Source organism: Mastigoproctus giganteus, chromosome 9, assembly GCF_048544385.1.
Source record: "Mastigoproctus giganteus isolate SK-2022 chromosome 9, ASM4854438v1, whole genome shotgun sequence".
Classification (NCBI taxonomy): domain Eukaryota; kingdom Metazoa; phylum Arthropoda; class Arachnida; order Uropygi; family Thelyphonidae; genus Mastigoproctus; species Mastigoproctus giganteus.
Window position 1 is genome coordinate 151667344 of NC_143583.1, and position 24084 is coordinate 151691427.

Below are 24084 nucleotides of genomic sequence, written 5' to 3' on the forward strand. Positions count from 1 at the left end.
CTGTACTGAGGGCAAAAGGAGGACCTATGAAGTGACATACAAATAAATAGCAAAATTGTATCATTGGAATAAACATTAGAATTCTGATTAGTAGAGTACTGTAGCTCATTAGAACTTTTAGCTTATTTGTTTGTGCATTCTTTTACAAATAAGTTGAGAGCAGAAATTTCTGAGAGAGAGAGAGAGAGAGCGCCTTTTACTGTATTTTGAAATTATATACTATCCAAATAAATTAATACAATTACAATACTTATAATTAAAAACATCTGATGGAATAAGCCATCAAATGCAGTAACTAAAATTTAATTTTTTAGTTACTGAAGATCCTAATGTTAATAAAATTTTACAACTTATATAAAACTGTTAACTGACAGTGGAATTTTTTTTAATTTTTTTATTTTTTATTTTCTGGACTGTAAGAGGGGAAAGCTTCGATAATTTACCTGAAATATTTAACTCTTTCATTTGATCAAACTTTTAATGTCATTTCTCTGAAACATCTGGTGTATCAAAATTTAATTTTAAAAGCAAAAATTTCTTTCTATTTTAGATCCTTGAAAGAAAGTGAAATGTCACTATGTATCCACAAAAGTTCAAAGTTATTCTAGACTTGGTTATTTACCAGTAATGCAAAATAAAAGATTCAATTTATTAAGAACAGAAAAATTAATAAAAGACATGTTAAAGCTGATATTTATAACTTAGCAAGGTCCATCATTAAAAAAAAACATTGGGTTTCTGATTTTATACTCTGAATATCTCTTTTATAACCTACAGTTAATCACATCTCACTAAATGAATTTTCATATACTAGTATATTCACATCATACACTCAAAAAATAAAATTTGAAACACAATCTAAAGCAGGTGCCTATTTATCTCCTGCTAACAAACTAGCCAGTTTGGCAGCTCGTTCAATGAAAAGAAGAACCACAACAAAAAGATTCATTCCCTTCAATGATTCAATTACAGATTTTATGGAACAGCAAATTTGACAATTTTCACTATGAAATAGCAGCAACAAATAACATTACACCATACAAAGGTTGAAACTGATAGATCTAAAGGCAACACTTTGCAGTTTTTTCTTTATTTGCTGAATAGCAATCAATTTCTAAACAATTTATCTATTTATCTATTTATTTATTTATTTTTTGTTTTTATCATTGTTTTGTTTGGATTTTTTTTTTTTTTTTTTTTCCCAATTCTAATGAGACTGTTGTTGTTTAGTGTAAACCAAAGCTCGAAACTACAGAACAGTTTTCAACCAGGCAACTTGCACATCATCTGCAGCATATAATGTTCAGTTCTTTGCCTTCATAGCAACCAATGTTGAAAAACCTGACTCACAAAGGTATGTTGTAACAAAGGGAATGAAGGCTCATAAAGCTTGCTTCGTAATTTGTGGATAAGCATGAGCCAAAGAGCACCAGAATTCAGCAAATCTTTGCTCCAAACTCACTTTTCAACAATTCATTTCCATTTCATCTTAAATCATTTAAGTCATCTTTACTAAGTCAGAATCTTTAATGTCACCAAGATTAGCAAGAGAAAGATTGTGAATCCATGTGTCGATTTTCATTCCCTCCAAACTGAAATAACCATTCAAAATTGTTTGAAGGGTGTCCAAATGATTGCAGATTTCTTTTTGGACAAAAAATGGTAATACCTGATTCATAAGTAATTCCTCAAGAATCAAAAAATTGGCCATTTTGCACTCTTCTCTGCCAAAGGGACAGCTTACCCAGAATTGCATTCTTTTTTCAGCAGCGTCCAATGATGGTTACAGACGGGCCTCAAATGGACATATGTGTTGGTTAAAAGACAGAATACATCTGACACATATGCCAAGGAAAGAATAAAATCCTTGCTTTCAAGCCGCTCAAAAGGAGATTTCCTTTCTCACTCGAGGAAACTAAGATTTTAAAGACCTCTGGACTGTGTTCTGCTCCTCATTTCCATGAAAAACTGCTTAAACAGGTGATGGCTTTGGCACAAACGAAGTTAACTTCTTGCACTACTATTGACAGGACATCCTTCAGTTTCTGGAAGAGATCTAGAAGCTAGAGAGCATGATGGTGTATAAAGCAGTGAGTTACAATAATGGTTGCTTCTTTCTTAAGCAGAGTGGAAGATCCAGATTTCTTCCCCAGCATAGAAGTTGCTCCATCAGTGCATATAGAATAGGATCACAAAAAGGAAATTCTTCTTTTATAGTACCAGTGTGCATATACCGAATAAAAACAAGCAGCTGACTGCGTTGTGATAGATTAGTAGTCTCATCATGCTGAACTGATAGTGACCTAGCTTCTAATTCTTTTATGACCTGGAAGAATTAAAAGTTAGAATATTCTAATCCTTCCACTGTTATGGAACATAAGAACATTTGAAGACATATTGGCAATTCGAGAACGAATAATGTCATTTAGCATCGGAACTGCCTCAATCTTCTTCCACTGTTCTTTACCAAGCACCTTTTCAACCATTTCCAGGGCAAAAGGCGTCATTATAGTATCTGCAATATTGTGTGGTTTCTTGTTTTTTGCAATACAAAATGTGACCTTCTAAGATGTTTCCAGGCAAGGGTTTTGCATAGGAAAAAAAAATCCTCCAAGTTTCAGCAAAATTATTGCTGTTTCAAATCCAGCTTTCTCCTGTCCAAATACCTCAAGACTATCACAAACATTCTCAGGGTGAATGGAAGAAAGGAGTTCATTCAGTTTCTATGGCTTCATGTTATTGTTCCAAAAATTTTTCCCACATAAAAACCAATGAGGTTTCTGTATGCCTTGGTATTCTGTGATGAATGTGAAGCCAAAAGATACATACGATTCATTGTAATTCCTTTCCTTCAGTATTTCCAAAACAGTTAAACCTAGGGTGCAACAGATAACTTATGTATTAGCAAAGATTATGGTATATAAAACATTATTCAATTAACGCAATAAATATTAAAAGTCATATTCTAATGCAAACAAAGATGATATTTCATTCAAGAAAAGTAAGTACTAAATGATATATAATTTAAGAAAAATTTCACACCTTTATGGTAATAAATGCAGAGTCTGAAACAGAAGAACTCTGTTATCTTCAGCAACTAGCAAAGAAATACTGACTAAAACAGACGATCGCCTAGGAAATAAATATGTATAGATCATGGGCAACCTCTATATTCTCAACTTTCCTTGACGAAAGAAATATTTTGGGAATGTCTTATCGTAAGTTACACCTTTCTAATAGACAAAAAGCTCTAAGGGACATGAGCCTTCAAGATGAATGGCTAATGGCTACAGAGGGCACAATCGGCAGCATAGATGCCAGAGGCCTACATTACTGTATCTCTACAATGCCTCTCATTTGTTTGATTTTTTCTGATTTGTTCCAGAAAAGGAATTAACCACATGGTGATACTCATGTCAGTGGGTGTGCAGTACAAATTATTTTTGTTGCACTGGTTTTCCTAGATATCCCTTTTCATTTTTGTAAGTAGGTTTCTCCCACACCATATGGACTCCCTTCCTTCACCCAGAGAGGGATACAGACACCACCAGTTACGAACCTCCTGTTTTAGTTATTGTATTTCTGAACCTACTGCAAAGTATAAGGAATTTATCATGCATTTAACTACAGATAACTCTTAAAAAAGAAACATGAAATATATTATTACTCTAATGGTGTAAAAATTAATTGTACTAAATTGATTATCCTATGTACAAATTTCATGGCAAATTTTTCACTTTGCTTTTCATTAAACCATGATGACTAAATTTATTGACAGTTTATGAAACAGCATGCTATCTATAAGATTTACTAAATTTTCTGATTTGTTTGGTTTTTTCTGATTTGTTCCAGAAAAGGAATTAACCACATGGTGATACTCATGTCAGTGGGTGTGTGGTACAAATTATTTTGGTTGCACTGGTACACTGGTTTCCTAGACATCCCTTTTCGTTTTTGTAAGTAGGTACTATGAACCTGAAACAAAATGTTTCTCCCACATCATGTGGACTCCCTTCCTCCACCCAGAGAGGGGTACAGACACCACCAGTTACGAACTTCCTGTTTTAGTTATTGTATTTCTGAACCTACTGCAAAGTATAAGGATTTTATCATGCATTTAACTACAGATAGCTCTTCAAAAAGAAGCATGAAATGATATATTATTACTCTAATGGTGTAAAAATTGCACTAAACTGATTACTCTATGTAATGTACAAATTTCATGGCAAATTTTTCACTTTGCTTTTCATTAAACTATGATGACTAAATTTATTGACAGTTTATGAAACAGAATGCTATCTATAAGATGAACTAAATTTTCATAACTGCCAAACACTTTTACACTTATGTTTTCGGTATATTTTAAAATCTCATGGTTCAATTTTTTTCAATGCATTATTACTTTTTTAAATAATTATTATTTAAGAATTTATTGCGGGGTTATGAAATTGTGTTCACTGACAAAAAATAGTGAAATGAGCATGATTTGACCAACACTTTTATATAAAAAAAAGTATAGCAAAATTTGTTTGGGAAATCAAAAAACTATTCTGTACTTTGGCTCAGAGTGCTATTACTTACAGATGGTATTATTTACCATCTGTAAATAATAGCAAGAATTCCATTTGAATTTATTCATAAATTCAAATTCCATTCAAAGTTAGGAGCAAATGTGGCAAAAAGTTACACAAAATTTGGCATTATCATATCTAATTTGTCAAATATATTTAGAAATCTAATATGTTCTTTGATGTTACAGAGAGATAAAGTAATAATGATGAGGTTGTCTCCTTATGTGTTAACACAATCTACTATTAGCATGGGTAATTGGAAGTTTAATGTTCTGATTTCACACACACACACACACACACACACACACACACACACACACACACACACACACACACACACACACACACACACACACACACACACACGCACACACACACTATTTTTCATCCTAAGTTATGATATGAAACTTAATGATTAAGCAAAATGTACAACTTACCCGCCAAAGATAATCAAGGCCAATAAGCTCTAAATCATCCATAAGAAAAGCTCTACGTCGTGGAATAAGCTTGTTTTCTTTTAAATTTACAGCTTTGAAGAAACGATCAAAACACCTAGAAAATAAAACAATGGTAACCTCAATAAAATGCCCCAGTCTATAAGATATAGTCAAAATGTTAAGTAAATGTGGAATAACACTACATTAATTATAATATTAAAGAATTTTCACATCTGTAGATAGCATAATTATACAAATACTACACTTCATTGGTTGGCATACTGTGAAGTATGATAACCAGTTCATTTCTATCTTCAAAAAATTTTGTAAGCAGCAGAAATCCTGTAAATTTCAGAAACATCAGGCAATGATGTGCCAGTGCTTATGGCACTCTATTCCATAAAGTTTAGCTGCGTATCATGTATGTACAAGTTTGGCATTACAGCACAAACATGATTCATATGTTGTATGGGCTGAAACTCCTGAAGCAAATATTTTCAGGATGCAAATATGATTTATGAAGCCCAAACATGAAAGGTATTCGAATCTGCATTACCTAGTACTGTACACAGGTTTGGTTGTTTGGTTTTTAGGAGCATTAGCAACTAAGGCCATATTGCTCGGGGATATGCGGTGGTCGTTCCCTGACCTTTCCGCATCCTCCGTATTTGGTGGTGACGGGCTCGAACCCCGGTCTAATCAAGAAGCGTGTGCTATGCACTGCTGCTCCTTCCCACCTGGCTACGGAGGCGCCTCTGTACACAGGATGATGGTTGAGAACACAGAGGATAATACTTATTGGTATTAAACTTTAATATTTTTAGATTTTAATTTTCAAAAAATACAAGAGAAGGAAGGTTGTTCCAGAAAACAGAAGTTGAAGGGATAAATGAGAAAGAAGAAAAGGTGGTTCTGTGAGTTTGACAGCAAGTGGGTACAGTAAGTGGATGCTGTAAGTCAGTGGTTCCCAAACTACTGAGATGTACGGACCCTTTCAAAAATCAAAAAGTTTATGGACCGCTTCAAAAATCAAAAAAAGTTTGCGGACCAATATATATAACATATGCATACATTATATACAGTCGATTCTAGTTATTTTGGACAAATCGGGACTAGTGCACTTTGGCCCAATTATCCGAAGTTTCATGTAAATAGTTAAAAATACAATAGACCCCTGCTTTACAATTGGTTCACTGTACAATGAAATCATGTTACGATGGACCTCATGACAGTAAAGTACCGATGTGTAGTAAGTGCTGATCATTGTGATCACGTTTGTGAACTGAATTTTAATTCTATTAAACAGCGATTCTATTTAGCGAAAATATGAGGAATATTATCCACAGTCTACAAAGATAAAGATATATTAAGCACAAATTTCCCCTTTATTAACTTGCCACTTAAAAAATTAAATGATACATGAAATTCAGAAGAATATACGTGACAATCGGAATAATTAATACGTACTGTAATATGTATATAGTTGACATTTCTGTTCACTGATATTTGTGGGTGGGGGTTAAAATTTAATACAGTAAAAAGATAAGCAATCAATGACAAAAAAAAAGGCACACACAAATTGCAAGTAACACGATACGTGCAAGTGAGAATGGAGTAACAAGTTACGAAGCTTTAAAAGATAGGAATGACGAGAAGATTCTTAAAATTAATTTTTTTATAAGATTGAAGATTCCATAGAAGTGTAAACACATTTCACCATAATAACCCACAGAATTCCAGCTTTCGGCATTATCGCAAATTCAATAAGATCGAGTTTACTATCCATTTAGGATTGCACAAACAGAAAAGCCCAATGAAGAGGTGACTACTAATTGTTTTTGTTTTATGGTTGTGATCTCCAGGAATCCGACCGAACCACGTGCTACGGTCAGAGACAATCGTAGAGTAACAATCGATTAAACGGCATGATATCTCAATTAAGCGAAGTAAACCCAGGCTATTTTCTCGATTAGGTTCTGTTTTTTTAAGATTTGCCCCAAATAAACGACTGCCACGATTAACCGGTGGCACAAATAACCGGAATCCATTGTATATATGATTGACCACTGTTTTAAGGACCGTTGCTTGGGAAATGCTGCTGTAAGTGGTAGGACAGCAAGTGGATGCTGACTGGTTGTAGTGTGTGTTTAGAAGAACAGTGCCTATGGATGTATCTATAGAAAAGGGTAATCTCGAACGTCTATAAGACAGAGTGGAGAGACTCTGCACATACTGAGTCATTAAATAACATGACTAACCTCTTTTGAATGGAGTCCAGACCAGAAGCCTGAGAGACGTTTTCGGGGCATTACCCCAGATGTGGGAACAACAATCCACAGAAGAACAGAGTTCAGCTTCATTAATAGTGAGTAGCTGCTGAGAAGAAAATTAAACACAGAGAGCAAAAGTGAAAATCTACTTTTTTAGATATAGAGGGAGCAATATTTGTGATGTTCTTATACCAAGAGAGATTAAAAGTCAGGTAATCCCTAATAACGATATGTGATCTTGACTAGACACCTGAGCATGATCAAAGATAAGCATTAGTGCAGTAGAATCCTTTTATTTGGAAGATATAAGGACAGGACTGAGTTTTAGAAGGAATGAAATTAACAATCTCAGCTTTTCCCCATTAGAGAATTATCAGGAGATCAGCATTGAAGGAACTGAAGATCTGGTTATTCAAGAAGTTACTCCACTGGAGAATTAAAAGGAGATCACCATTTGAGGAATTGGTGGTGGATATTCACGAAATTGAATCTTTTTGTGCAGGGCAAACTCGAAGGTGGAATGCAACATACTGTCATCAGAAAAACTATGGATAGGATTACAGTCATGGAAGGTCATTAACATACAAGAGGGAAAGAGTGGAAGAAATAACTAAACCTTGGGGAACGCGAGCATTAGAAGTTAGAAGACAGAGAGCCAATTACCATCACCGCTGTAAGTAATGAGATGGAAGCTTGTTTAGAATACATCTATGCCAAACATGATCAAAAGAAGAAGAACTCTTTATTGCATACAAAAGGCATACACCGTACACAATACGCTTCACGGCTACAAGCCAGGGGTTAAGAACTTAGAACTGTCAAGAGCAACAGCTTGAGTTTCACCAAACGTTTCCAATGAATTTGTACAGAGTTGGTAACACCAATCACTGATCATCAGATCAGTGATTAGTTAAGGAGTTGGCAGTTAATGGATTTCTTCATTACTCCATTAGTCTGTACAGGGAACTAACAGGCAACAGCTATTCACAATCACTACTAACTTGGTGGTGGCACATGCCAAAACATTTTCTCCAATTCAAATGTGGCTGTGGATCCAGCAAAAGCAAATACAAAATCAGATTCTATACAATTAGGGAAGGATGATAAGTGGTTGTTTTCCATTAAGATTATTATTATATTAAAACCACTCTAATACAACTAGAAAACCAATACTATTGTTTATTAGGCTGTTTGCCATTACTATACATTAATATGACATTTCGGGTATCTCAGTGATACCCAACAGTTTTTCTGATGATGAGTGTTGGTAAGATACCCGAAACTTCATATTAATGTATATTAATGTAGGCGAACAGCCTAATAAACTAAAGTATTAATTTTCATGTGGTATAAGAGCATTTCAATATAACAAAATCAGATTCAAAAAGATAACATAACCTCTGCTGTACCTGGGGCAAGACTGGATAAAAGTTATACTTCATAACTGATAAGGCCTGCAAGGAACATAAGAGAGAACTGGTATTTTTGATAGTGACAGATTTCAATGTGATCCAAGGCTACGTCTATAGCATGCAACTCTGCATAGAGAGAGATGTTGAATTAAACATGGATATCACAATGACTGAAAAGACTGGCATATTCCACAGACAATTATGATTTCAAGCCATTTGTATAATAATAGCAAAAAATCAGTATGTTGGGCAGGCTTGTGTGCTGAACAGAGTGGCAAGTAGAGAGGTATGTTGGAGTAAAATACTTTCCCCAATTACAAAGGGAGGAGTTCTGTGATGGTGAATAATAAGTGGCATTGGTGGAAAGGATGGCTTCGTGAAGTGGCAACCACATCTATTGTTATATGTAAATCTCAGAGGGGCTCTTGGATACAAATAGTGACTGTATGCTTAGCAGTGTGATAGATGTCATAAATATTGTCCCAGTATTACTCAAAAACAGAAGTCCATACTGTTTCAGTTTGAAAGCACAATAAATAACTAAAATACCCTGGTACCATTATGAATTTGTTCATAATGGTACCAGGTTCAATGGAGCCTGATATTCAATGGAATCCTTATAATGGAGCCTGATGTTCAATGGAATCCTCATAATGCAGCCTGATGTTCAATAGAATCCTCATAATGCAGCCTGATGTTCAATAGAATCCTCATAATGCAGCCTGATTCAATGGAATCCTCATAATGCAGCCTGATGTTCAATGGAATCTGGCCAAAAGTATAAAACTAAAGTATACACACCATTTCTAGCAGATGTCTATATCTGAGACACATAAGCTAATTTGTCATACAAGGGCAACAGTAAAGGCAGAGTAAGGTGCATGGTCTGCACACTCCAAAAGGTAAAGGAGAGGGCATTTTTTTTTTTTTTTTTTTGTTAGTTGTTCGCACATCGGCTTCTGTGGCCATAATGCACCTCCCAAGGTTTTTGCACTACTCTGAATCAAGCCCGAGGCGGGATTTGAACCCAAGACTTTTGAGTTACCAGGCTGGCGCTTTACCCACCCAGCTAGCCCAGTCAGCAGAGAGGGCGTGGATGATATTAAAACATATTATGCACTTTCTGTGGAACTAACAAATGAGATGAAGGAAAGTCAGCTCCTTATGAAATGTGGGCTCCAAGAATTATGCATCTAATACTACTGGAATAACATTTTCTCTAAACCTGAATACATGTCAGGATTGAGATTACGCATATAACAAAAATGCATGCAAAGGGATTTTGCAGAAACAATTTAAACCATTAGCCATTTCCCAGTATTTGAAGCAATCAATGGTTTGGAGTTGTCTTTCAATGGCCATCATGTTGCATAACTGGGAAAATAAGGCAAACACATCAGGTACAACAGTTTTCCATATGCAACAGTATCCAAAAGCTTTCCTGAAATCCAAGTATATGATATCAAATTATTTTTTGCATTCAGTTCCTTTGTGACTACATCATTGTATCGGATCAAATTGGTCAGACAAGACCTCCCTTTAACAAACCAATGCTGTGTCTTAACTACTACTGCAGTCATGTCTAGATGCAATGCTTATTTAACAAGTGACATCAATATTTTCCCCGGAACACAAGTTAAACTTCAGGTAATTAGAGAAATAGCAGAAGATCAGCATTTAAGGATCTGAAGATCTGGTTATTCGAGAAGTTACTCCACTGGAGAATTAAAAGAAGATCAGCATTTGAGGAATTGGTGGTGGATAGTCGGTCGTTACACGTCACATTTTGAACCCCTATTGTGAATTGGGGAAACATTTGCACACTTCCAGTCCATGGGGACCTCCCTTGAGTCCAAGGAAGCTCTCATAATAATGGTTAAGGGATTGCTTACTTCCTTTGCCACCTCCATTAATATAACTGGATAGATCCCATCGACCCCAGGGGCCTTCCTTATGTTTAAATTCAACAATTTCTCCTCCACTTCTCAGTTATTACAAAATCACTAACCCCTTGTTAAAGTTTGATAAACTTCTCGCATTCCCCTCTCCTTAAATAACTCATGTGTGAATGTAGATGCAAAATACTCATTCAGTTTATCAGTTACCTGAGTGTGATCATCAATAGTCAAAACCATCTATATTAAGTGGACTAATTGATTCATCCCTTTCCTTGTAGAGTTTACATAAGTAAAGAACTCTTTGCTGTTTTTCTTTGCATCCTTTGCCAAATATTTCTTGTAATCTGCCTTCACCTGCCTAATCTCTTTTGTGACTTGATTACAGACTAGCTTATATGTGCCATAGGTGTCTGTGTTGCCTGATAATTTATATGCATCCCATGCATTTTATTTTTCTGACACAAGTTTCATTAATTCATCTGACATCCAGTTAGGCATAAAATTTGAACAGTATTTCTTAGTTGGTATTAAAAGTCTAATACCCTCCAAGATTAAGTCCCTGAAGAATTCAGGGGCTTCATTTAACATCATCAGTTGATCCTATTGTATAGAATTTAAAAACTTTTGAGACCATTGTAGTCACCTTTACGAAAACAAAAGCCCCTCTCTTTACCCTTAATGGTAGTTAAATCTTCAAGTAAATCCCACATCAATACACTGTGATGACTGTCACCCAGCGGTTCCTTTATCTGCAAATTTTTAATGCATGAATAAATACGGCTAGTAATCAGGTAAAGACTATTACTCCCTCTGGTTGCCTCTCGAACATGTTGCTGTAGAAAACAATCCTCCAATAAATCCACATAAGTCTTGCTAGCATGTGAGTGACCAGCCCACAAGTTCCGTCAATTTCTGGAAAGTGAAACTCCCCCTTATAAGACATTCTGATTTACTGGATCACTCTATTTCTCTGCATAAGTGCTCATTATACTCATCAGATTCATTAGGCCTATAACACACATCCACTCTAATTTTCCTTTTCCCAGTGTTTATGTCACACCACATTAACTCAACATTACATAGTCCACCAATGTCAATTGAATGCACTTCCTTAGATTTTGTGTTTCGAAACGAACAGCATAACCCCTCCTCTCTTCCAACCCTATCTATCCTTGCTGTATACACATTGTATACCCCAAATTCCAATTCTGCCTTGCTTACACCTCTGTAACACCATGTCTCTGATATCCCAATAATATCCGCCTTTGATGTCTTGACCAGCACTTCAAACTCATCAAATTTATTAACCATACTTCTAACATTAGTGTATATGCATGTATGGACCTGTTCCTACTCTTAATTACCCTAACACAGCCCATGTATTTACTTGTTCCACTGTGACTCTCAGCAGTCGTGGAAATCCCCGGAAATTGCTCTCTAAGCTGCTGCTCATTACAATAGAAGCAGTGCAAGAATCACTTTCACCTATGCCTGTGGCTATTATTAATCTTTCAGTCTGTGTATCCCCCACAGTTAGCAATTTTCCCGACTTAGCTAACACTGCCTTAATAGCATCAGCAAATATTCTTGCACCCTTTCTATTAATGTATACCTCATCCTTGTAGAAACAGTCTTTCTGTTAACAAGCATACACCACACTGAAAAAAATTCTACCCAATGAGCCTTACACAATTTCTCCAGGGCCAAATTGCTTCACAAGGCTCTCATCATATACTCTCTCTCTCCTATCGTTTGTTTTTTTGTTATTTAGTTTTAGGAGCATTAGCAACTAAGGCCATATTGCTCCGGAGATATGCGGTGGTCATTCCCTGATCTTTCCACATCCTTCGTATTTGGTGGTTGTGGGCTCGAACCCCGGTCTAATCAAGAAGCGTGTGCTACTCACTGCTGCTTCTGCCCACCTGGCTACGGAGGCACTCTCTCCTATCATGTCTGGGCAGAATTGCAGACACTTTCAAATTCAACCCTAACTCGCAAGTTTTTTTCAACGTTGTTCTGTAATTGTTAATTAAATCTGCAGATCTCTTACTCTTAAGGTCATTAGTGCGAACATGTACAACAATATCACCCTTTGTGCCATTAAAAGATGATATCTGCTCTACAATGTCATCAAATTTTGCCCCTGGTAGACATACCCTGGTCCTATTCCACCTATCCTTTTTGCATAATATATTCCCTGTCACCAACAATAAGTTGTTCCTGTGGGACCAGTGCATTCTACCTTCAATGGTAGTTGAGTTGGGCAGCTGAGAGCTTGATGGGCACCTCATATTAATTTCTTTGAGGGCGTCTAGCACACACCTCAAACTCACATAGAACGCCCAAAAGAACGCTGTGTGACACTTTCAAATTCAACCCTAACTTGCAAGTTGTTTTCAACATTGGTCTGTACTTGTTAATTAAATCAATAAAATAAAATAAATTTTATTTTATTGATTTAATAAAATTTATTAATTTATAATATTATACTAAGCTAACAGATTCCCAATACATTGCTATGTATTACCACTATCTAGTTAGTTCTGTTATAACTTACACTATCAGTTCAAGATATACTTATGCTATTTCATATTGACTACAAAGGCGGCAATTTCAACAATACTGGCACCAACACTGGTGAGTCATAACTTACAGAAATCATTAGTTAAATTTCAAAAAATAAGCTAATGAACAATACTAAGCCTATTTAATATCTCTGCAGAACACAATGTAGTATGTTAATTAACAAAGAATACAGAAAAAATACCAAAAGTGCTTATTCCTTTTCAGCACCCGAAAATCCACCGCCTGTTCTCTTCCGCAACCTCAGCACCCTCCTACCATATCAAAAGAACATGGACTACCAGTTCATGCTCACATTTTAAGAAAGTGCCTTGGCTAGACCGTTTCAGTCTAATAAGATGGTCTAATGCGGATCTGTCCCTTTGGAAGTCACACTGTATTGTGGAGAGGAAGCCATTTGCTTCTAACTACAGAAGACCCCAAATCAACCGAGGAAGGTTGGGAAATTAATTTCAGCAGATAATCCACAAAATAAGCAAAAAATCACAAAAATCACAATTATGAACAATATGTATTTAATATAAAAAAGTAATAAAAATTGATTACACACACATAATATTCATATTTATTAAAAAAGGAAAGAAAAGAAGTTTGTTTTCTGATATCACTGATCTTAATATAAATAGCAGACGTAAATTACGCATCATCTTGTCAGCAAGAATGATTTCTTGCTCTGCAAAGTCAAGACTAGAATTCACATGAAACAAAGCGGTACCACATGAGATTTTATTTGTTAGCAATAAATTTTCTTCTGTTTCCCCGAGTCTGTCTCTGTTTGGCTCCTCTTCATACCTAACCCCACATACTATGTTGTGATCACAACATTTCACATTATGGCAGATTAAACTTTTATCTGAACTAAACCACTCAACAACTGCTTCATCATCTAAAATTTAAAAACCTTCAGTATGTCTTAAATATAATATATCATTATTAGTCTTGTCACCGAGAACTTCTTTGTCTTTGGCAGATACACATATTTTGTGAAAAAAATTGTGCTTTTGATCGACGTCCAAAATATGGAAATTTCATAAATTGCATCCAGTACTGTCATTTCCCAAAATAACAACAAATTACCTTCCTTGATTAATTTATCCAACAAGTTGTGTGTTTTTTTTTTTTTTTTTTTTTAATCAGCCCCCAGTTCAGCAGTTGTATTAATATTGTCACATTTGGTAGCAAAAATTTCACAAAAATATTCAAATTACCTGATTTTAAAATTTCCTCACTTTGGTGAGTAGCAGCATTCTCAAAAAGTAGAACAGCTTTTTCTGTTAGATTAAGCATCTACAAATGCTGATGCACTGTTGGAATGAATTTCTTTGTAAACCAGTCAGAAAAAAAATCAGTCAACCGAAGCTGATTTATTGTCATAGTAATAAATGAGTAAATTTGAAACATCCATTCCAGAAAGGACACAAAGTTTTTTTGCAATCCCAATTGCATGGGGTTTCCAAAAAATAGTTCCGGCAAAGTTTCCACAACATAAAATGGTCAACCTTTGTTTAGGAACTTTGTAAGCAGAAGCATTCCGTTCAGTTTCACAGGCTAATGTTTTGTTTGGTTTATTAATTTTATTTAATTTATATTTAAATCATTATATTTCTCCAGTAATTGTAAATCTTTGAAAAAAAATTCTTAGCTTGAGCAGTGCAAATTATCCAAGAAACCAGATTCCCTTGTGTTGATTAAACCATATAACTGTGATTTGTCTAGTTCACTGTATGAAGAAGTTTTCATCAATTTTCATTTTGACATACCTACAGCACTATCTGAAATGCCAGCAAACCTGATTAATTTAACTTTATTCTTTATTAAATCTCATACAGTTTGATCACCAACATCATACTCTTTCATTAAAGCTGAACTACAGCACCTTTTTCATGTTCATGGATGAGTCTGAGCTTTTGTTGTATGGAAAGAACAACTCCTTTTCTTAGTATGACAAAATACGTATCTACATACTGAACAACTGCATCTCGAAGCGTGCTCACCCACTTCACACGTACTAACTGATGAACAATGAAAATGTATCTGTTTGTATAAGCACATGCCTAAGCAGTGAAGGAATCCCTAAGGAACAGGATCATACAGTAGAAACCCTTAATATGCCACAAGTGGGCAGATTAAGGGTTTCTATTGTACAATCCTGTTCTTTTCACAAGTGGAATGTACTATCAGATATTAAAATGTTGGATCTGCTATCATATCTTCTGGTCTGAATTTTTGTTGAGTTGATATTATCTATGCAATTGACAGTTTTCTGTTAGGGATCTGTTGGAGTTTATTTGTTTCAGTGGCCAGGCTCTTCAAACTCTACCAGAACCTAAAGGGATGCTCTCTACTCAGCAAGCAATAAACATGCTTACTTGGGACACCAGTGCTACCCAGGAACTATACCCACACATTCACCAGCCTGAATCCTGTCTCTCAGAATGAGAGCGTATGGACTTGGCTTGGCTTTTCAGTGAACCGAAAAGCCAAGTGATCTTGGTAAGCCATTCCAAGACTCTTGTTTTGCCGAAGCAGGAGCCAAAGTAGTATGATAAAGCTGGACTCCTTCAACCAACAGCATCCTATTTACAAATTTCCACAGGTGGTAGAGATCAGGTAACACACTGGACTCTTATGTTATTATCCTGGAACCTAAGCCATGGGTTGGATCCCAGTGATACTAGTCTCAATGAACAGAGCATTACAGGAAAGTCCCTCCCTCCACATCACGTACAAGTGCCCACATTGAGAGCATCTATAATTAGCCAATCACAGAATTGTAACTTGGTATCAAATAAGACTAGAAATTATTCTTAGTGATGTGCAAAATATTTACTTACCTCATGCCACTTTCAGTGAGCAGACATGGGTCAAGTTGCAAAATATTGCTTTCAAAAAAATCTCTGCTAATATCAGGATCAAGGTCAGGCTCTTCTCCCATTAACTGAAAAATTATGGGAATATAATTTTAAAATGCAAATAACATGAATTAAAGGAATACTATCTGAAACCTAAAATTTCAGCAATACTATTAATAAAATGTGAACACATTCTACAACAGCACAATTAAATGTAAATCTTAAAACTAATGCAATTTGATATTGAGAATATCAAATAACATTCAGTACTGATATTTACACTGTTATTTCTGGCAAAAGGACTACTTAGGCAATATTGCATCTATCGACGATATGCAGGTTCGCACGTGGTGAATATAAGAACAGTAAAAAATGGTCATATAGCTGTAGGTGTTTTAGGAAGCAGAAAAATTCCATGAGATTTGTATCATTACCCATGATATAAAAAGGATCTTCAAAATTTCATAGAAAACTAAATGAAACTTTATGAGCATGATGTAGAACATACATTCAAAAGAATGTGCTTCATTGTGAACAGAGAATTGCAGTGCGTGCTTTGCGGAGGTTCATTTCTTGTGAGAATAAAATTATGAGTGGGACTACTGTGACCGTTTCATGGTCTGGCTAGGATGACTTCTTCCTTTCTGTTTATGTTAGACATACTGTTTCTGCTGCATGACTTTTCTACAGATTCTTCAATGGGCACTGTAATTCTGAATTGGCTTCTATAATTCCACTCTCTCTCTTTCAAAACAGTCCAAACATGTGCCACAACCAGCCAAATCCATTTACTGTCCAACTTCAAACCCACAGAACCTACTTTTCACCTTCCTCATTTATCCATTCAACTGCTGTTTTCTGGAACACCCTTCCTTCATAATTATTGAAAATTAGTCTACAGAAGTTCAAGTCTAATGTCAACAAATATTTTCTTTCATCTTCACAACCTCCAACCCGTGCACGGTACTAAGTTCTATAAATACCACCACTTTGCTTATTGGAGGCTTGAAGTGGTGTAATCCATGTTTAGTCTCTAGAGCAAAGTTTCCGGCATCCCCCTCCCCCATACTTCTCCTTCAACCCATGCGTGGCACTAAGTACTATAGGTTTTGATACCTTTTGTGTTTGGGATTTTCGTAAAAAAAAAAAAAAAAATTATAAGGCTACACTCAGAATACTGTATCCAGCAATGTAAAACAACTAAAAAAGATGTTGAGCTTTTTGAAAGGGTTCAAAGATCAGCACTGCTAATATTGTCTTTGTTTCACAGCTTATATATGACAAAGACACACAATAATCTTTAATTATTTAATGTTTTCCTTCTTTTTCAACTTAGGCCATGGTCCACCAAATCCAATACAGAAACACTTAAAAAATAAAATAATTTTAATTTCTCACCAAAATTTAATGTAAAAATAATCAAAAAAATCAAATTATCACAAACACATCCCATTTTACTAGAACATAACAATAACAACTAAGCCAAACCCAAAGACTAAACCTTGCTCCCAAAAGTTCAGAAAGTGGGGCCCGATTCCAGGCATGATCTTTTTATGAGATTGCACCCCAACTTGGTACAAAGTTTGTAGATCAAAGCATATCTATATAAATATATGTGTATTTTTACTTGTAAAGTTTTTCATGCAAATTATAATATAATAATGATTCTCATATTTTTAATAGTATCCAGTAGTACTTATTCTCTTTCCTTTGATTTTTCTACTGGGTTTTAATTTTTAAAGCATGTTTAAACCTTTTGTATAAATGACATAATTGCAAATTTGATATACATGAAATATATGACATAATCAAGCTTATTCTCATAAAAAAATGAGAATAGGCTTGATTATGTCATATATTTATAGACGGTCTTGTATATAGCACACACTGAGTTGAACCGACCTCAACTGAAAAATTTTTAGTTAATAAAGTGCATCATCAAAAATAATTTTTTTTAGCATATATATATATACATATATATATTTTGCAGAAAAGTTTACAAGGTGGGACTATTTGTAACCTCTTTTACAAAAAATTCTCTGTCTCACAGCATACCAATTTTGAAAATATCGAAAACAGTGTTTTACAACAGAGAACAGTTTTACTTCTTACCTTAGAAAACCACTTAAAGCATGACTCTCTATCTGAGACATAAATGGCATTTTCTGCCAAACAGTTCCAAATCTGAAAAAGAGTAAACATTTTAATGTACCTTAACAAAAAATTGGGATCTACTTAAAAAGGAGTTGATCAGAAATATTTTAATTGTGCAATTAAGAATTAACTATTTAAAAAAATCAGTACTGTTTTACAGTGTGAAATGTGACTGTGCCTGGCAAGATTCCAGGACAATTTCATTTGAGATATAGGTAGTGTCACGGCATAACTTGGATAAGGAACTGGTAAACACTATCAAAGTTCATCACAACAACTGCATAGTTTGATCAAGTCTATGGTTTTTATTAGTAAAGAAGGAATGGAAGAACTACCATCTACATCAATGAATCCAAAAGGGAAAGGTTTGCACAGTCAGGGCAAAAGCATAGTAATGTCATTATTTTTAGAAGGAAGCACTAAATAGAGTTCCAAGCTTGCCAATTAAACAAGTGACAAGGCATGCAAATGTCGCCACAAAATTTTGAGAAATGACTATTAAAAAAATTAGGATAACAAAAACCCTTTTTAAATAAAAAAAAAAAAAAAAACAAGCTGTGGAGTATCTCTGGTGGATTTGATCAAGAAGTTAAGGCAAATTGTCCAAGACTTTTACATAAATGAGAAAAGAGTTTCAATAATACCTAAATTTAGTTCAGGTCTGAAAGGAAAAATAAATTTTACTTTTAAAAGAGAATCCCTTTGAAATATTTTTTATGAAACTGAGTTTTCTTGGGAAGAAATCTCAAAACAAAATAATGAGGAAAAAAAATGAAATTATACTTAAAAGGACAAGATATTTGCAACAAATAATGAGACTTAGAAGAAAAAGTAGGCTTATTTTTTTTATGAAACTTGGATTGATAGCAATTTGGGCATTTAGAAAATGCTGGCAAAGTCAAAATGTTTGCAGCATTATCAATCAAGAACTGCTTCAAAAAAAAAAAAACTTATCGCTTTATGTGCAGGTGGAGAAATAGGAATTATTCCTAATTCAAACAAAGCAAACAACAATAATGGGATTATCACAGTCAGAAGAATTTGCCATTTTTTAAAAAATGGTCGCCAGATAAACAGTTACCCAATTTACTCAAAAAGGCTGTTGTCATTATAGACAATACACCTTATCATACTATTCAGTTAAACAAATCTCCTAACTGTTCATTCAGAAAACAGGAAATAATGGATTAGCTTTCCTGGAAAAATACTGTTTACAGTGAAGATCTTAGAAATTTTGAACTTTTAGATTAGGCAAAATGCTATTCTCAAAATAAAATATATAGATTTGATTCCAAGTTTGAACAAAAAGGATTCCTAGTTTAAAGATTACTGCCTTTGATCATACAGGTAGTCCTCGATTTACACTGGGGTTATGTTCCTGGGGATACTGGCACAAATGGAATCTGTGTAAATGGAACCCTTTATATAATGGAGTTAATGGGAAATCACAGACTTAGGTTCCACGCACCAAAACTTTTATCTACTCTTTTCACAATACGGAGTATTTAAAGTTTAGAAATAAACTTTTTTAATTAAAAAAAAGGGTTTTATTTTTAACCTACATAAATACAGTTACACATAATAAATAAAAAATAAATTACAAAACATTTTAACAGTGGTGTAATGCTAAATTTTTAGTTGGTTTTTGTAGGTTCTGTTGAGGAGGTTGCTTTTTTTGAAGAGATAAGCAAGTGTTGATTGCCGGCATTTCTTCCTCCTTTCTTTAAGAATTTCAAAATAACTAATGGGTCAGGGTTGATATGATACCCCTTTTAACTGTGGCACTCCTCTCCTAGTCATAATCAATGTCACAGAGCTCATTAATGAGGGACTGTAAGACCCAAAGTCTTACAAGTTAAATTAAATATAAAATAATTAAGGAAAGAATGCTAGGTAGGGTGATAATGTAAACCTTTCAAGAGAACACTTAAAGTCATAAAATTTAAGATAGTGGGTCACGTTAATGGAACTGAATTAAGTAGAGTTTGTAATTAATGTAGAGACATTAGAGGGAGAAATATGATCGGCGTCCACTCCCTAAGAGCAAGCGAAGATAGCTAGATGGACCAGTGGGTGGTCAGTGGATGGCGAGGGACGAGAGACGGAGTGCTCACGAGAGGTCACAGTAGGGGCCAGCGGGGAGCGATCCTGATTTACCGTTAACAGAGAACGCTTGGTCAATTTTGGGGCGAGGTAGGTCAAGTAAATGGACACAGATGTTCTGGATGGTTAAGGAGAGATTCTGAGATGCTGGGAATTTCCGGTGACCTTTCTCCTATTGCACGTCACGTGAAATAGGCAAGTGAGAATGGGATGATGATGGAAAAAGAGAAATGATTGGCTGTGGAAAGGAAAGGCGTTACTAAATTTTGAGAAATAAAAAGGGAAGAGAGCGCGGGAAAAGCGCGAAAAAAGAGAGAGAAAAGTTTTTTTTCGGGAGGTGAGAAAAGGTTCTTTCGAAGAAGTGATGAAAGTTTTTGAGAGGTAGGCTGGGGAAACAACCCCTAGAAGTAATTCACCTGTAGGACCAATTTTGGTGAATCGGCTAAACTCCGATAGTTAAGTAAAGTATAGATAGGAACTTTCTCGAGATGGAAGGAAGAAGTCCTAAAACCCCCTCCTAGAAATATATTTAGGAAGAAGGCGAGAGATGATGCTTACGAAAGTACACTGGGCAGCCCTGCAGTCTACACAGAGAAATAGAGTAAAAAGGAGCGACTGCGATTGAATGATCGGGCACAGCGTAGGAAATTATGATACCAGGAAGAATCGACGGAATAGACAGTATCCCTAGCAGATGTTTACAGTTCCGGAGCTGAAGGAGAGAAATCCCCGACTGATGGTGGACCCCAAATGCAGAGCGGAAAGACGCAGGCGAAACATTTTGTTAGCGGGAGGATTCAAATCCCAGAAGTAAGTTTCAAACAGTTTATGTACATATATATATATATTTGCAAAGGACTGTAGGAAGATTAGGAAATTTTAAATGAGATTGCGAGAGCACTTTCAGTAAACTCAGTGCATGTTCTGTAGTTGATTAAGGAAATATTTTGAACCAGTTTTACGTAGGATTGATTCTAGTTATAGTATAATTTACAGACTAATTAATGAAGGGGAAAATTTAATAATTTTGGACGGGTAGAGCAGATAGAGTTGTATGTAAATTTATACAATGTCAATGAAGAAGAAGAAGAATTGTAATAGCCATGAGAAGAATGTAGAATTGAGCTAAATGAGTAGGAATAATAAACATAAAAATGTCAATTGTGCTGAAAGAGTAGGAATAATAAACATGAAAATGTCAATTGTGCTAAAAGAGTAGGAATAAGAAACATAAGAATGTCAATTGTATTTAAGAGTTTAGTTAAACTGATTTTAGGAGAGTATTAGTAGTAGAGAGGCAAGAAATGATGATGTATGGAAGACCTTAATGGCCAGAACCGTAGTATTAATGTAAAGTGAATAATGAGTATTGATTTGTTAAATAATCCAAGTTTGTATATATGTAATAAACCAATTTTATATATATATATATATATGAGTCGTGTCAGTCATTTTGAACACAGAGCCTAGTGTCCGGGTGAGGAAATTAACATTACTGAAACCCCCCCCCCCCCCCCCCCCCCCCCCCCGAATCTAGAATCTTCTGGGAGTTAATAAGTCAGGTGCTACGTGGGAGTTGAGAAAAAAGGGGGGCATAGTAGACTCCATTGAAGAATTGATTAAAATAAACCTCGAATAAAGCTTCAATAAAAAAAAAAAAAAAATAAACTAATAAGAAAAGTAATATTAGTTAAACGACAAAGCACCAACGCCCACAGGACTCTACATTTGCAAAAATCGGTTGTAGATCACTGATCTTCATAATTTTTAGAGGGGAGGCTTTTTCTTTCTCTTCCTCCTGCTGTTAGCTAAGTTCTGCAGCTTCAAGGTGTTCATTTGAAAGAGTTGCTGATTGACTTTTCAAGAGCTCAGTTTCATCTTCAACTGTAACTTATAACTCTGCCTTTTGTGCCAGCCTGTTAATGTTTTCTACATTCTGTTGTGGCTCAAATCCTCTGAAGTCATGCACGAAATCTGGGAGAAGTTTAGACTCCATTTAGACAATGAACAGTCACTTCTTGCCAGACTGTGTTAAGGTGATTGATGCCCTTCAAGACACCAAACGACTGCCAATATTCTCTGATGGTAATGTTGGACTTGTCTAAAGCCTTTACCATTTTTGTAAATGTCTGCCATAAGTAATAGGCTTTAAAGGTGGCTATTACCCCCTAGTCCATTGGTTGCAAAACTGATGTTGTATTATCTGTGATTGGCTCAGATTGTTCTTGATCACATGAACAGAGCATGATACATAGTACAGTACGATGCTGATAAATTTTGTTTGACGATTTAAACTTTCAATTTATAAAATAAATTTCAAAAATAAATAAAATTCATGGCGTTGTGGTTAGTGACTGGCACTACTGTGAATCGGCACAAATTGGACCAGCACAAAACGAGGGCTACTTGTATATAACAGAGCTAGGATGCTCAGTACATTCTATGTTGATATCAATATTTGTAGAAGCATAAGAGAAATTTATCTCGATATCATATGGAATAAGTTACAGTTCTACGTATCATATTCAGGTAAATTTCTCTTATTCTCCTTCAAATAAAGATTGCTACCATACCACTATGATATTAATGCCATTGAATATGTATGTGAAGATTTAAAAAATATATATTAGAAATTTTAATATTATTGGGAATATATCTATGGATAGATTGTTAGAATTAACTACTCGTTGACTAACTTTTAGAGTGGAAAAGAAACTTGGAAAAAATACAGAAAGCACCGGTTATAGTGACCACGTTTGCAAACTGAATTTTGATTCTAATAAACGGTGATTCAAATAAGTAAAAATCGAAGAATGTTAGCCACAGATTATAAAAATAAAGATATAAAGCACAAATTTACATTTTATTAGCAAAAGTTTATTACAAATTAAATGATACATGAAAATTGAAAGAATATCCACAGGTTAGCAAAATAAAAATAAATTTGTACTTATGAACATAGCTTAATAAATATACATATTAATTAAATCTAACACTTTGTAATATGATTATAATTTAAAATAAGCACTTATTTTAGACTGTTTTAAATTTTTAAACAAAAGTTTTAAACAAAATAGACTGTAATTATCATTACAAGGTCTATTTATAGATTTTTCGATATTGTAAAACAGTCTATATTAATACATTATCACTTGCACCAGTTTCTTCCAATGCTCTCCTCAGGACAGCTAAAGCTTTAGGAGTTGGTAGTTTTTTTAACTGGAATTCGTTTGGGTTCATCTTCATTTTCCTCCCCCTTGGCGGAATTATCAGTAACAGAGTAGGCAATTTCTTCATCTGTTAAAGCTGTAATAACTTGTTGATCACCATCTGTGTCCACCGATTCATTAAACTCCAGTTCACCAATGTCTTTAGGCTTTTCAACGTGATCATGGGATTAGAAGTTTGAACTCCATGTGTACACCTAGAGTCCAAACTTCTTATCTCCCACGACTTAGCTGACCATCATGAATAATTAATCCACAATTTTTGAAACAGTTGCTAATGCAGGTTTCAGAAACTTCATTCGAGATACTCAGTGTCATATAAAGTGCATTTAAAACAGTTATCTGCTTTGCGACAACAGATGATGTTCCCAAACCATCATCTATAGACTGGATGATTCTTCGCCTCACATCCAATCTATAAAAGGTCTTAAAGACTGATTCATCACTGATTCAACCCTACAAGAGGTTGAATCAGTGATGTGGTCTTCGAAGGTAAAAGAACTAATTCAACATTTTTGGAAGTCAACCTTGGATGAACTGGGCACTTGTCCAAAACCAATGTATTTTTTTTTTTTTT

The 24084-nt window shown here is 34.9% G+C and overlaps 1 protein-coding gene across 4 annotated transcripts in view; it reads right to left on the reverse strand.

Moving 5' to 3' along the window:
• The window catches only part of faf (ubiquitin carboxyl-terminal hydrolase-like faf), a 1326265-nt gene that overhangs the window by 835029 nt on the left and 467152 nt on the right, over positions 1–24084 (reverse strand). For all 4 annotated transcript variants that reach the window (XM_090382082.1, XM_090382083.1, XM_090382080.1 and 1 more), the window contains 3 exons: positions 18136–18207; positions 16006–16109; positions 5009–5123 (listed from right to left, as the gene is read on the reverse strand). In XM_090382082.1, the coding sequence (XP_090238208.1) occupies positions 5009–5123; positions 16006–16109; positions 18136–18207 (291 nt within the window). The remainder of the gene's footprint in view (positions 1–5008; positions 5124–16005; positions 16110–18135; positions 18208–24084) is intronic.